A 16107-nucleotide genomic window follows, 5' to 3' on the forward strand; every position below is an offset into this window, starting at 1 on the left:
TTTTAAAGTTGGAAAAGGGGTTAACAGTGATTTTTACAGAGATATGAAGTACTGATTTTCTTTTCAGTGGTATGTAAAGAAAATAGGGAAGTCTTTCCTGTCTCTTCAACTGGACATCTCGCCAAGGCAAATAGATACCTATGTAAATATTAGACTTTGTAATAAGGTTGTACATAGTGACTGTGACTTATGGAGGTAAATACATGGTCACAAACCTTTTAGCATTCTGAGAGTTTGTTGTATTTATTGTTAATTTAACACTTTATGGTAACTACCTAGAACACACTTGGCGTTATGTTCTAGGGATATGTATTTCTGCTCTTACAGGACTCAGTGTTGATCAGAAAAGAGAGAATCTTAACTAAAGTAATTATAGTAAATTATGATGGCTGTTAGTGTAGTAAAGGTTCCTGATTCTGTGGGACACACAACATCATGGAAATCATAGTAGAGGGATGTGGTTCTGTGGGCACACAGCCCTGCACATCACAGTGTTCTTGCAACTTGTCCCCTCTAGAAATGTCAGATTTCTGTTAGCCCTCTGACTCCAGGGTTTCTTAGGGATTTATGAATTATGGATGCTGTCAGTCTTCCTGGAAAGCAAAGTTTATGGTTGTTTATGTTTTTCAAGTAGTTGCATTGTTTGTAGTTTTAAAATTTCCTATACTTCACTTTTTGGGTTTCTTTAAAATATTGATTGTCTTCTAGTTAATAAAGAAAATTCATTATTTTACACCGTTAGGTGTAAAGCACTAACAAAGTACAAAATGATGATGATGCTATGGGAAACAGTTTTCTTAAAAAGCCTGAGAAAGCATTGTGGTAGTTACTGTGATATATTAGCAGCTAAAAAAGTAATTTGTTTAGTGCTGTGTAGTAGAACTTTCTGTGATGACAGAAATATTCTGTATCTGCGCTGTTCAACCCAGTAGCCAGTAGCTATTTGTGACTGTTGGGTGCTTGAAGTATGGCTAGTGTGATTGAAGAATGCAGGTTGTAATTTTATTTTAATTAACTTAAATTTAAGTAGCTTGTTTTAGCTAATGGTTGTTGGATTGGTCAGCACGGTTCTCTGTCATATTTGAAATAGGTTTAGGTAATCATATATTTTTAAAAATATAATAAGTTTTTAGATTAATGGATTTGGAGTTCCGAGTCTGGGGTGGCTTTGGATGTGGTTCTAAGGGCTTGTGGCCATTGAGGGTCTGAGGCCCCTGAACCATCGCAGTCCCATGTTTCCAGGTGTGGGTATGGCCTCCTTGCCACATAGCTGGCCACCTGTGCAGGTGTTGCAGGAGGTCTGGTGCTCACACTGCCCAGCTGGCGAGCTGGGGTCCCGTCCTGGGTCTTTCTGAGCCGCCTGGTACCACATGTGGAAATCTTGTGAGTCTAAATGTTTAGGGAACCTAAGAAGACCCCCTGGTGACCAGACACAATTCACAGTACAAACACAACATTTGATAGATTGGGCTGTGGAAAGACAGACAGCCTAGACTCACCAAAAGTGTAGCAACCCCTCAGTTGTTTGTAACTACCGTTTAGAAAGTAGTTCTAAAAAGATAATATTGATACAAAGGGAATAAAAAGCGCATTTTTAATTGAGCTGCTGTGGTCCTTGGTGGGTGGCGTATATACCATCCACAGGAGGCCACTGGGGACCTTGGTCACATGATGTAACTGTGTCTTCTCAGCCTCACAAAGGGCCAGTCCTGATCACCTAGCTCACATTCACCCCCAGGGCCTCTGTGCTGTCACCTGCTCTAGTTTCCTCTCAGTAGCAGCTGAAATGGTCGTTTTTATGTGTTCTTTTGGTTTTTGGTGTGTGTTTGTCTGCGGTCTAAGCGCCATGAGAGCAAGGCATCCATCCTCCTGTTTACCTCTCTCCCCATTACTGTAACAGTGACTGGACCTCAAGAGGACTCCTGAATTAGCCAGTGCTGGGAGAAAACACTTTCAGGTTCTAAAATTTTACCTCTCATTTAGGTTTTTTAAGCTACTAAATGTTGAGACTGAATGAGATGCTATAATAGTTTGGACAAAACTGTTGGTTAATTTTCTGTCATTTCCAAGGAAAAGCTTTGATGAAGAAATACTCTTTACATTTTGTAGAAATTCAGCCCTGGTTTTGCATTTTGTTTTGGGACTTGGGACTCCTTCTCCCTGAATTAGGAGCTCATCAAGGAGAGTCCTTTCTGTTTCTCTGTGTGACCTCAGAAGGACCCCCTTTTTTTCTCCCTAGCGACCTATCCAAATGGTGAAGACTGTTTAGAAACAAAATAAAACCAAAGCTATTATGAACCTTGCTATTTTGATCTATGAAACAAAAGTCTTAACATGATGAGCCGTTGCTAATAGCTGCATAAGAGTGACAGAGTGTGTGGGAAAAGTGTGATGTGACTTGTAATAATCCTCATTAGCTCTCCCCTTCATCTCCTCTACCTCTAAAACCTCCACCAAACCCCACTCTCGTGTCCTTAGTTCTCTGCTTATTAGGCCTCAGGTGTGAGGAGGCATCGTTGGGCGCTGCACACCTGTGATAGCGGAGATCCGAAGCATCCTGCCCTCTGTGCACTGCGGGGAAACGAGGCGATGACCATCGCGTTAACGTCTTAGTTCTGCTGGGTGTTAGAACTTTGTTTCACGCCCACCCTGCCCTCGGCTCTTCAGTACCAATCTTTCAGGCAGCCTTTCTTTATTGTAATCATTTGACTATCCTGGGTCAAAGCCAAGTCAAAACAGCCTCTACTTAGGGGTCATTATACTACCAGAATGTGCTAAGAATGTAAAAGTATAAAAAAGCCCTCATGAAAACAAAGATCTTTGTTGGGGGCTTTCCGTGTGTATGATGAAAACATCTGTGTATTGCTGTAGAGTGACTATCTTATAGGGATGTGTGTGTATATTTTATGTTTTAAATCAATTTTATTGAGGTATAATTAGCATACAATGAAATGCACTCATTTTAAGGGTACAGCTCCATGACTTTTAACAATTGTGAGGTACAGATATTTTTGATAGAAAAATGAGATGCAGCTTTCAACTCTCTTGCAGTTCATTGGACTGTTGCAGCTTAGAAATTTGAATGAATAGGAAAATATGGACCACAAGCGAAAAGATGAGGCCAGGCTAAAACAAGGAAGAGTACGATTGTGCTGTTTGTAGTTCGCACCTGATGTGGAAACCCATATGAGCCTGTTTTTTATTGAGTATGTGCACCTCTTGAAATCATACAGTTTCTCTCAATCGTAAGGAAATATAGATCGTTATGCTGTATATTGTCTGATGGTAGGTTTTTGGAGAGAATTTTCTTTTACGCAAAATTGAATAAACTTCATGCTTGTGGAAAAATAATTTACATTCATTTTATAACAGAATTTTATTGATTGTGTTCTCATTTGGAGTAACTGCCGAGAAAATCACCTGGGATAACACAAGTTGGATACCATTTACTAGGGATTTAGCTGTGGAAAGAAACTCATTTCAATTTCAGTGGTGACAGCTGTTGAGTGAATTTTCCTGTGATAGCCTCACAGCAGGAAATGATATATTGTAACTGTGGTTCCCTGGGTTTCCTACACACCCAAGAAATCCAAACTGCAGGGATTGTGCTTTCTAAATGTCTGAAGAGCCTCGCTTATATGGTCAGAGTATTTTGTTTTTTTAAAGTCCAAAGTGGGTAAAATTGTGATTGCAAAAGTGGATATATGGGTGATGTACAAAACCTTTGTTTCCTCTTTTTGAAATTGTTTTTCCATTTGTGCTATGATTACACCTGACTTTATGTGAAAGGGTTGTATTTCAACTTGGTATACTTTTATAGAATGATGTAGGAAATTACAGTTCATTTTGAAAGATGTATTAGCTTACTTTTTAATTTAAACAAAGAAAGGTTTAATTTAAACAAAGCTTTCTTTGATGCAGAGATCAGTTTTGATTACTTGTGATGCTTTCTTCACTGCTTTTTTATTTGATACCAGTTTTTAAAATTTGATAAACTATAGCTGCCAGATAGAAAGGAGTAAATAGTGTTAACCTTTTTCAAGAGTCCTGGGAATAGTTGATGAAGTAAGGAAACTCAGAGTCTGTCTGTTGGTAGGGAGGGAGGGTGTAGAGATACTCCCTGAAGATGGGAGGCAGGTTCTGTCTGGCCTAGCCCAGGGTCCCGTGGTCATCCAGACTCATCTACTACCTCCCCTCCCTAGCACAGCTTCTTACAGACAGAGGAGAATGGACAGTTGTGATTAAGTGTTGAGGTGGGCCACGGAGGCCCAAAGGCTCCCCGACAGAAATGTGTCACCTCCCCACTGCCCCCCCCCCCCCCGCCCCGCCCCGATCATAACACACAGTGATTCAGGTTACCTCCAGGCTAATCAGAATTCACGATCGCTTCCCTGATAGTAGAAATGGGAAAGTGCGACTCAAGCTTGGAACCTTGATTCCCAAGCACAATGTTGTGAAAACAAGCATATTTATAGTCGACCTGAGCCATTCCTTTAGTGGCCCAGTTGCAGCTTGTATTCGCTTATGACCAGAAGAGTCTGATCTTAACTTGGCAAATAGAAGTCAGGGTAGGTCTACAGGTGTTTCTGCAGGTGGGTCTAGTCCTCAAGGGAAGCACTTGATTGCCTCATGTCCCTGTCCGCACTCTATGACAGTGCTGTCCAGGAGCAGTATGTGAGCACCACAAATATGAGCCACGTGTAATTTTAAATTACTTCAGTGACACTAATTTTAATAATATTTAACTCATATCCAGAATATCAGCATGTAATTGATAGGAAAACTTATTAATGAAATGTTTTACATTATTTTTTTATACCAAGCCTTTGAAATCCAGTGCAAACTTTACACTCATGGAACATGTTAATTCTGGCTAAGCTAAGCTGCATTTCAAGTGCAGCCTAGTCACATTTGGCTGGTGGCTACCATATCGGACATGCAGTTCTGTGAAGCTGGGTTCCATTGAAACCTGCAGTGTTTGAGGCTGAAGTTTTGCGCTGTGGAAACTTCCCAAGTGTAGATAAAACCTTTCAGATCATCAGATTGTTCAAGGACATCTAAATTCTACTTCAAGATTAAATATTTTATGTGATAGTATAAAGAAGATAGGAAAGAAATACATGTTTTTTCCCCTGATAGTCAAGGGAAGAAAGTGGTGAATGTTAAAAGCAGCGAGAAACAAGCAAAATATCCAGGTGTGACAAATTGAGGCCTGGCTGATGATGCTGATTACAGTCTGAGTGAAGTGCTGGCCGCGTCGGCAAGGTCCAGGCCCTGTTCAGTGCCAGTGCGAGCATCGTTAAGCCCGATGGTGAGAAGCTGGACTAGTTTAACTCGGACATCTCCCAGTTCTTCCTGGAGCTGAAGGTGAACTTGGACCTCAAGGACCAGCTGCGGGAGCTGAACATCACGGCCATCAAGGAAATTGAAGTTGGTGGTGGTTGGAAAGCTATCACAATCTTGTTCCCATTCCTCAGCTGAAATCTTTCCAGAAAATCGAGGTCTGGCTAGTGCATGAATTGGAAAAGTTCAGCGGGAAGCACATTGTTTTTATCGCGCAGAGGAGAATTCTGCCTAAGCCAACTCGAAAAAGCCGTACAAAAAATAAGCAGAAGCATCCCAGGAGCTGCGCTCTGACAGCTGTGCACAACGCCATCCTGGAGGACTTGGTTTTTCCCAGTGAGATTGTGGGCAAGAGAATCTACGTGAAGCTGGACGGCAGCCGGCTCACAGAGGTTCATTTGGATAAAGTGCGGCAGAGCAATGTGGAACACAAGGTTGAAACATTCTGGTGTCTGTAAGAAGCTCACTGGCAAGGATGTTAATTTTGAATTCCCAGCGTTTCAGTTTTAAATGAAAATGACTAAATAAAGTATTATTTACACTTAAAAAAATTTTTTTGAGTGAAAAATCATGTGGTAAACTCTTAACAGGCGTCTCATTTGATCCTCACAGCAACCCTTGGAGGGGTACTTCCGTGACCCCTTTTTTGATCCCTGTTTCCCAGTGAGGAAACTGGAAGCAGAGTCACACAGTGAGTGCAGCACAGACAGGACCGGCGGGTCTGACCCCCGTGCTCCTCATCACTGTGCTGGGCTCACTCCCTTGCTCTGCTGTGCTCCCTGATTGCTTTGGGCAGGTTGGACTTGGAAACATTATGCTATTGCAGAAGAATTGCAGCTAATTCCTAAAATGTGGCAACTATTCCGCTACTCCTTATTCCCTCTCTCAAGTTTCATCACTAGTCGGAAAAGGGGAAAACAATTGGAGAGGTGTCACCCGTTTTGCCAGCTGTGTCTCGCAGCATTTGTGTCTCAGTGGTGGGACTTGTGAAGGCCACTGGAGCAGAGGTGTGATAGGCCTTCATCTGCTGAGATCAGGACCACAGCAGGAAAGGTTTTTTCCCTTAACTGGCTAATCTTGTCACGAGACCGACAAATCCACTTTCATATAATTTCTTCTTTTTGTTTTCAGCTCTTATTTTCAGCACTCAAAAGCAACTCCCTGTTGAGACCTAAGTACTCGTATTGACATTAGTGGTGTATTGAACAAGGCTTACATTTCTGTTGTTTCTACAAAGACCAGGCGTGGGTCTGCCTTTCACAGATCAGATGTGTGCAGATGTGTGTGTTTCAGATTTACCTCTTTATATATCCACTGCATTTTTATTGTGTAAATTAGCTGTTTGTGTGGTAGCGTTTGGGAGAGCTGGTTCTGTATGGCTGTGACTGATTGTGCCTTCCTGTCTCTGTTATGCCTCAGCTCTCCTCCCACCCCCCAACTGGATCAATTTAATTGGATTGAAAATAGGATCATGTCAAATATGGTTATGTAAATACACGTTATGGATATTTTGAAAGTCTCTTCTTTCAGCTTTTAATTTGTTAACTGTTATTTTTACAATTTTCTGTTTACTGTGATTTTTTTAGCTCTATTGGAAAACTAACGCTGCTTACCTCTTACTGTTTAATGAGCAAAATAATGTGGAGGAAGAAATTCCTCAGATGTGACTGACTTTTAGTTAAGTTGCTTGTAGGCCTGTTGAACAAATGCGACAGGAAGATGCTTTTATATATTTTGTGTACCATTAGTTCTCTTATAGTAGATTGGATAACTTAGGACCATCACTTCAAAACAAAACAGAACAGAATAACTAAGGACAAACATTGAATTACTTCTCTGTAAGCAAAGGGTTTGTTATATACAATTGGAAAATTCAGTTTTGTTAGAAAATACTATTGTGCACAAGTTTAAGTTTTTAAAGATTTTAAACTTGACAAAACCTCAAATATTTATAAAAGTCATGATTTAGCACTGTTATTGCAAAAGGTGATAAAATTTGCTTTTTATTTTAATGGTTTTTGTTCAGAGACCTGCATTTCAGGACCCACCTGCCCAGTTTCAGCTCTTTTTCCCCCTTGCCTCTGGTTGTCTTTTTGGCCACCTAACCCAGCCTCTTCATCTATAAACTGTGAAATTTCCTGGCTTTGCTTATTTCTTTCTGCCTGTCCATCTGACATGTGCAAACCCTCTAGATGCTGAGAAAAACAGACTTTTTTATTATCCCCAAATGTCACCTCCTTATCACACACTTACTTTTAAATCCGTCCAGCAACCCTAATAAACTCACATCACATATTTTCTGAAGTGGGTCAGAATTTAAGAATGTTTTAATGCATATTAAATTGTTCAACTACAAATGGCAAAAACACTAAAACAACCAGGCCTGTGACTTTTCAGTTATTCCCTGACTGTGGCCTCCTGCTCTTCTCCTCTGCTACCCGGGCCCGCCTTCTCCCTGATGGTTACCTTACTCTCCTTTGGCTGGTCCTGCTGGCTTGGCAGGCGTCTCTGTTCGGCCTGGACGCTGTGGCCAGTCATCTCAACAGCATTCTCATGACACTCAGAACCCCGACACTGTCCCTGGGCGCTCCCTCTGCGGTGCCATTTCGGGGCTGCATGCGGTTTGTCCTCTTCCCCCTGCTTCGAGAAGGGCCTGTTCTCTGTGGCCTTGTTTGGGGCTGTCATCACCTCATCACGTCGTACTGTACTGTTCGGGTCATCTCTGAGTCTGTCACTATTCTGTGACTCTTCCCTGGTCACAGAAGTGCTTGATGAGGGGATGAGGAGCTGCACAGAGACTCTTAAAAGCTTGTTTTTAAAAAGGGTAATTAGAAAAGTACAATGACTAGGATATAGAAAAAGTCTCTTTTAGAGAGCCTGACAATCTAATGGCATTTAAAAAGTAAGTTGTGTCCTGGGTTTTATGCATTTCTCTAGTTCTGTTTGGGGAGTGAAGGTGTTTGGGTTGAGGGTACAGTGCAGTGTGATTGTTACATTTTAGCAAGCACACACTGTCGCCTTTCACTGCAGGCAGTATTCTGATATAACTCAGTATTCATGGACCCACATCTTCATTGTTTTCACCACTTTTCTGGCTTTTTGGTAACTTGAGAAAAATGATACCATTTTACCTTTAGTACCTTTCACCTGATACTCAAGCAAATAGAAGATAAATTAGCATACAGGATGAAAGTAAATCACTACAGCTCCTAATCCCTTACTGTCCATATTTATGGACGAATAATGCGTAGTTTGACTTATCCTTTTTCTTGTTTAGTTGTGGCAAATTAGTGGCTAAACTGAGAGTTAAATCAAATCTTGACTTAAGATTCTCTGATTAATCAAATATTCCTCTTTATATTTGGCAGGATAGTGATTAGTGACATAATTTGAGTTTTGTGGCCCATTACAATGTTTTTTTGGTCTGCTGTATTGAAAAAAATGACATTTGTGTTACATCTCAATTTATTCTTCTATGGAAGGTTAGAAGCAGGAAAGCTTTTATGCTGACTAAATCCCCCTCATTAAAACTACATCAGTGACAGCGAGTGTTTCTTAAAGCTGTGATTATTTAAAATGGGCTGAAAAGAGTATTTTCTGCTGGGTTTGTGTGTGTGTATAGAACCAGTTAGAAATTGTTTTTACTGTTAAAAATTACAGTAAAAATTTTAAAAAAGATTTTTTAAAGTGATTAAAGTTATTATTTTTTTTGTTACCCCAGTACAATGATTAAGAAATGTTTATTCATAAAATTGACCAAGTTTTTAAAATCATGAAACTAAGACTATATTTTGAACAGTTCATTATATGTTTTTGCTCATTAGAGAAGCAGCTGCATTCATTTGAAAGTCGTGTGCTGTGAAGCTGCCACTGGGCTCTGACAGTGATAGAAGGTGCCTCACCTGTCTCATCTTGTAATATCCCTGGGCGCTTCCAAGTACAAGCAGAGGTCCAGTCTCACAAGCTAATGTGAATTGTTATTGAGGGTTTTTATTCTTTTATGGCAGCACTGTTTGTTCCTTTTTCTTTTACCTCGATTGCCTTCCTTTCTCCATCTGTTGCCGCTACTTTACTGCAGGGTTTTACAAAAAAATTCTCTTGCCTGGAATGTTACAATATTCTTCCCAACTTATTTTCCATTGCCCAATCTCTCCCTTTCTAGTAATTTCTCTACACTGCTTTCTTTCCCTAATTATGTGAATTCTTGCCCAAAGTCTTTTTATGGTTCTTTCTGCCTTCAGACCACTGGATACACTGCTTCTCCATAATTTGCCTTTTTTGTATCTGAAAATCCTCCCCCTTGACTTCATCTAACTGTAACTAGTTTAAGTATATATTAAATAGCTGTGATGTACCAATTCCTTTAACCAAGATACGTTATCCTTTCTGATCCTGAATGAGTGGAGGAGGAATCTCATTCCCAGTTCTTACGCTTCGGTTCTTCATTTCTGTCACTTTTCTTCCAGGGGTTCCATGCTTGCCCTTGCTGGGTTGGCTGGTGGCCATCTTCCTGTCTATTCATAATATTTTTAGAAGTATGGTGTCTGGAGGTTTCCTTATATTCTTTCTGTAGTTATTTATACCCAGTAAATTCTTTACATTTATCATTGCTACCATCCTCTTTTTTACTTTTTTTCTTGGAATTTAGCCCTTTTGCGTCTTCTATCAAAGTGTTGAGGAACAAGCATATATACTGGCATTCAGGCAAACATATGTGTCCTCTTTGTACTTCATATACTGCATTAATCTGGGCCTAGAAAACTATTTACTCAATACCTCTAATCATGTTTGTACATCATTTTACTATTTATACAGGATTTTTGTATTCATCTATTTGAGCTGAACAATCCTATTATATGACTGTGATCAATTTATAGCCTAAGAAACAAAAAGCTTGCAGGAGTCCGTGGAGTGGCACCTCCCAGCTGGGGGATGACTCTTCTACGGGATCATGCTGTTTTGTTTTGTTTTCTTCTGTGCTTACTGGTCAAGACCGCAGTGGCTTTGTATACTGGAATACGTTTCACTAATTTTAATTAGTAAAAGTTTTGAAGTTATTATTTCATTTGATTTCCCTAGGATTTCTGTCAGTTAGGCAGGGCTGGCATATTAATATCATTTTACAAATGAGAGTAGTGCAGATTACCAGTCTGCCAAACCAGTGGTTTAAAGAACAAAAGCAAGGGCAGGTCTTCAGACTCACAGCCTATGCTGTTTTTCATGGCCCTGCGTTTAAGACATGTTGGAAAGTGAAATATGTTTTTATTTTGGGTGATTTCACTGAAACAATTCTGTGGCTGTGGTCTATATTAAAATGTAAAATATGAAAATTAAATGGCAGCTGTTGGTTTAACTTAGCATGTGTTTTGTGTGCCATGGCACTACTATGATAAAGGGGATGGGTAGAATTTAGTGATATGCTGTCAGAAATTTGTTACTGGAGGGAGAAATAATACCAAAGGCAAGAAGATGTGTTTTAGGTACAGGATCATTCTGTGTCCCTCTCTGGCATTTTGCTTGTCCTGCTCTCAGAGTGATTCTGAGGCCATTCTTAGCCCATGTCAGAAGGGGACATCTACACTTGTGACAGTCTCCTCGCCAATAGCTGCAACATCCCAAGAAATCCTGTGGTTTTGCTTCATAATCCTTGCCCATTGTTTAACCAAAAACCTGATTGATTGTAGGAACAACAGCCTTTCTACAGAGCATCTTGAGGGTGTATGCTGTCCAGCAGCAAGAAGCTATAGTGCTGAGCAGGTAGAAAGTAGGGCATCTGCAATCCCTTGTGATTGTAATACTTTACTCCAGAACTTCCCTTTATGTGGAGTCTGCATAAACCACGGTTTGACTGTGGGTTTCTGTGTAACCTCCCAGCTGTTCTTCTCTTTGCGGTCCCTGAATATCTGCATCTGAGTCAGTGTTGATGGCGCTATGGGTGTGTTGTTATGTCAAGGAGACGATAATGTACACAGGTGGATGGCTTTAAGTAGTATGTACCATGTTATATTTCCTAATTTCTAAATAATACAAGAGGAAAATGTGCCACAGGGAAGAGAATGGCATGGTATAGTGAAGAAACAGGAAGTTGGGAGTCAAAAAGTTTGAGTTCCTGCTGCAGTGCTGACTTGCTCTCTCATCTAGCACGTTCCTCACGTCTCAAATGCAAAATAAACCCACTCTCTTGGGGCTGTTGTGAGGATGTAATTAGAGGATATAGATAAGGACTCTTTGTACACATAAAGTGCTCTTCACATGTTACTTATTTTAATGAATAGTGATTACTGTATGTCAGGTCCTTTAACAAAAAATATTTCAATTCCGACCTCCTGTCAACACTGTGGGGCAGGCACTGTCATCTCCGCTCGACAGACAGGGCTCCTGGGGTGTGGAGAGTCTAGGTGACTCACTCAAGGGCCTACTGAGTGATGGCTCTGGACGTAAGCTCCCGTTTGTTCCTAGCTGTGCCACCATGCTGTGAAGGGGTCAGTGGTAGAGGTGTGAACTTTAACAGTGATTTGCATATTGCTTCTGAGAAGTGGAAATGGCACCCTAGATTAGGAATCAGGAGATCCGGATGAGTGCTGTACTTCTGTAGTATTTTGGGGAAAGTTACTTAAATTTATTCTATTAAATACCTTTAAAACACTTGGCTATGTTTCACGGAAGGTTTATGTGTAAAATGTTTTCTCTTTGTGACTTTATGTCAGAATTTAAAAATTTTTCTTTGAAGTGATCAAAATGTGTTTTACAAATCCCATTTTAATATTTTGTTCTTTTTATTTTTAGCCATTCCTACACTGGTCAAGACTACAGTACACAGGGAAATGTTGGTAAAGTTTCTTTAGATCAGATTGATTCGGTAAGCATCTCATCCTATTAAACAGACCTTTGTCAATGGAAGAAGCACAAATTTTCTTCAACCAAGGATTATTTTGGGGGTGGGGAGATGGGAGAGAATATTATTTCATTGCTTGCCAATCATTTTTCAAAAGAAATCCCATGTGCTATACATATGATTTTTTTTCTCATAGAAAAACCAAACAATCAGAAAATTATTTGTAGTCTGATTAAAAACAGAATTTAAACAGTTTTACAAAGGGGCAAGTCTTTTAAGTGATGACAGCTAAATAGTATTTTGTGTGTTTATGTTTAAGTACCACATACATTTAGTAAAGGAGAAATGGAAAATACTAAGTATATCCACTTGCTAGGGCTGCCATAACAAAATACCACAGTCTGGATACCTTAAACAACAAAAGCTTATTTTCTCACAGTTCTGGAGGCGAGAATTCCACGATCCAGGTATCAGCAAGTTTGGTTTCTCCTGAGGCCTCTCTCTTTGGCTTCTAGGTGGCTGCTCTTCCTGTATCTCTTCCTCTACTTGGAAGGACTCCAGTCACCTTGGACCAGGGATTATCTCCTCACAGGTCCCAGCTCTACATACTGCCACATGCTGAGGTCATGGGGTTAGGACTTGGCATGTAAATTTGAGGAGGACACAAAATTTATTCCATGACACTAAGTGTAGGCTCCCATCTTGTTGCCACTAGGTTAAGTGGGCAGCTCATTTCAGCTTCACTTTGTGGCTCCGTAGGAGAATGAAAGAGTGCACACATTGCTATACTTTTACTTTATAGAATTTCTCTTTAATACATTGTAGAATTTCTGCATTACCCAAAAAAGGAAAGCTGAATCAGCCATAATTAATCTTTGTTTAGACAATTACCAGATTACTTACAATAAATTAAAAATACATTAACGTTTTAATGTTTGGAAACAAGAGTTATAATGGTGAGTAAGGTCAGCCTTTTGTCATCTTCCTATTTGAAAAATTATAACCAAGGAATAGTTGTTACTGTGAAAGATGAAGAAGCAGCCTGGTCAGTCAAGGGAGCAAAGCAAGACCTGCCCCTGCTCATGGGCAAAGTTGAACCTGCTGAGGAGCCTGTGAGAGGTGGGAGTTAAGTCTTGGGAGGAAGATGTTTGAGGAGGTCGGGGAGAATGCAGTTGAGACCACAAATGGAAAAGGTTTTCTTTTAATTGTTAATTTCTTTAATGCATTGATTTGAATTTGCCTTTTGAGAACCATTTCTCTTACTTTTGTGTTTTACTTTGTATTTGGGTTAGTTTGTAAGTTCATCTGTGATTCACTGATTGTACTTTTGAACATTTATCCCAGGAAAATGAAATCTTAGGTTTACAGGAAAACCTGTACACTTATTTATTTGAAATAGCCCCAAACTGGATACAACCCAAATGTCCTTCAACAAATGAATGGTGAGACAGATGGTGTTACATCCACAGTGTGGACTGTTACTCAGCAATAGAAAAGAAATGAGCTATTGATACCTGCAACGACTTAGATGAATTTTATGGGAATTATACTGAGTAAAAAGCCACCCTCAAAACATTAAATTATATGATTCTATTTGTATGACACTCTTGAAATGACATAATTATAGAGATGGAAAGCAAATTAGTGGTTGCCAAGGGTTAGGGAATGGCAGGGGGCAGAGTGCAGAAGATGGGGGGTTATAAAAGGGAAACATGCGGGATCCTTGTAGTGGGGGATGCAGGAACCTATGCATGTGAAAAAATTACATAAAATTAAATACACAGGTGCACAGAAATGAGCACGTGCGTTTAACTGAGAAAATCTAACACTAGTGTGTTGTATCAGTGTCGGTATCTTGGTTGTGATAGTATATTATAGGTTTACAGGATATTGCCTTTGGGGGAAACTGGGTACATGACATCTCTTTGTATTATTTCTTACAACTGCATAGGAATCTATAGTTACCTCAAAAGAAAAAGTTTAATTAAAAATTTAAAAAAGAAGGACTTATCTGGTGGTGCAATGGTTAAGAATCTGCCTGCCAATGCAGGGGACATGGGTTCGATCCCTGGTCTGGGAAGATCCCACATGCTGCAGAGCAACTAAGCCCTCACGCCACGACTACTGAGCCTGCACTCTAGAGCCCTTGAGTGACAACTACTGAGCCCATGCGCCTAGAACCCGTGCTCTGCAGCAAGAGAAGCCACCACAATGAGAAGCCCGCACACCGCAATGAAGAGTAGCCCCCACTCTCCACAACTAAAGAAAGTCTGAGCACAGTAACAAAGACCCAGTGCAGCCAAGAAATAAATAAGTAAATAATTTGTTTAAAAAATTTAAAAAAGAAAAAGGAATAGGTGAAATAAATTTTAATAATATATTTTATTTAACCCAATATATATATCTAAAATATATTATCATTTCAACAAGTAATCAATATAAAAATATTAATAAGGAAAAGAATTAATCTGTAATCACAGTGAGACAGTAATAGCTTCCTCATGGTTTTTGTTTTTGTTCCAACTAAACTGAATTTACGATTTGCAAATTAGACTGATTTTGCAACAGATATTGTGGAGGACCTGATAAATAACAAAACACCCGTTTTTTTTCTTGTAGCTTTCTACCAAATCCTTCCCGCCTTGCATGCGTCAGTTACATAAAGCCCTGCGGGAAAACCACCATCTTCGTCATGGGGGCCGCATGCAGTACGGCCTCTTCCTGAAGGGCATTGGCCTAACCTTGGAACAGGCATTGCAGTTCTGGAAGCAAGAATTTATCAGAGGAAAGATGGATCCAGACAAGGTAATTTTGCAAAATCAGAGCAGTAACTGAAGTTCTGGTTTGGTCTGAAGACTGAAAGTTTTGCTTTTTGAATATGCCCCTGAAGTGTAGTTGAAAATTCTGTAAGTGTGTCCACAATTTCATTTAGGTAAAAAGAAACTCGCGTATTAATCTAATAGTTGCTAAACAGAAGATTGGGAAAGTTGATTCAGTTTAAAGGGTAAGATTGAAACAGCAGTGTAAGGTGTGAAATAGCACTTGAGTGAAGGGTCGTCTCCTTGGTAGGGAGACTGCCAGTAATCGTTATAATTGAAATTGCATTCTGAGTTATATTTCTTTAGGAATGTGTGTGTGTATATGTAGTATGTATAGACATATACATACATGCACATGCAATGTTATTTTCAGGACCAGGAAATGTTGAGAACAAATAGAGTGAGAACAGTTTGGAATGCACTCTATTGTGTTATCCAGAATCTTTCACAGCGAATTTTTAGATAGACGTTTATCACTGTAAACATGAGAACTGCCTTTCAATCTGTTCATAGTTCTCAAATTCCCACTCCTATTCCTTACTTCTCTTTACTAGGACTAGCTAATAACATTTTATTTTAGAAATATGGTTTCTTGTCCCTTCTATGCCTTGGCATTGTGGGATGAAGCACATTTTTAATTGTTTATTTATTTGCTTCTTCCTAGGAAAGATAAACGATAGGGCAAAGAATATTTACCAAGTAAATTTTATAATGACACTTTGTTATGTCTTGTATCAATTGAATGATACTTTGTTATGTCTTGTAGCAGTGTGCTCACTGCCATAACAAATACCACAGACGAGTGCCTTAGACATCAGAAATGTATGGCATCACAGCTTTGGAGGCTGGAAGCACAGGATCCAGGTGTGGGAGGATTTGGTTTCTTCTGAAGCCTCTCTCCTGGCTTCCAGCAGCCACCTTCTCAGCTGTGTCCTCACCTGTGGCCTTTTCTCTGTGTGTCCACTTCTTTGGTGTCCCTTCCTCCTCTTAGAAGGACCCCAGTCCTCTCGGATTAGAGTCCCACCATTATGACCTCATTTAACCTTCATTACTTCTTTAAATGCTGTCTCCAGATACAGTCACATTGGGAGTTAGGGCCTCAACATATGA

The 16107-nt window shown here is 39.9% G+C and overlaps 1 protein-coding gene and 1 pseudogene across 4 annotated transcripts in view; both read left to right on the top strand.

Annotated features, from left to right (window-relative positions):
- The window catches only part of PRIM2 (DNA primase subunit 2), a 318962-nt gene that overhangs the window by 196191 nt on the left and 106664 nt on the right, over positions 1–16107 (top strand). For all 4 annotated transcript variants that reach the window (XM_057699483.1, XM_057699484.1, XM_057699487.1 and 1 more), the window contains exons 9-10: positions 12130–12202; positions 14798–14983. In XM_057699483.1, coding sequence (XP_057555466.1) covers positions 12130–12202; positions 14798–14983 — 259 coding nt within the window. The remainder of the gene's footprint in view (positions 1–12129; positions 12203–14797; positions 14984–16107) is intronic.
- LOC130831512 (40S ribosomal protein S7-like) lies at positions 4630–5853 on the top strand (annotated as a pseudogene).

This window comes from Hippopotamus amphibius, chromosome 11, assembly GCF_030028045.1.
Source record: "Hippopotamus amphibius kiboko isolate mHipAmp2 chromosome 11, mHipAmp2.hap2, whole genome shotgun sequence".
NCBI classification, from domain to species: domain Eukaryota; kingdom Metazoa; phylum Chordata; class Mammalia; order Artiodactyla; family Hippopotamidae; genus Hippopotamus; species Hippopotamus amphibius.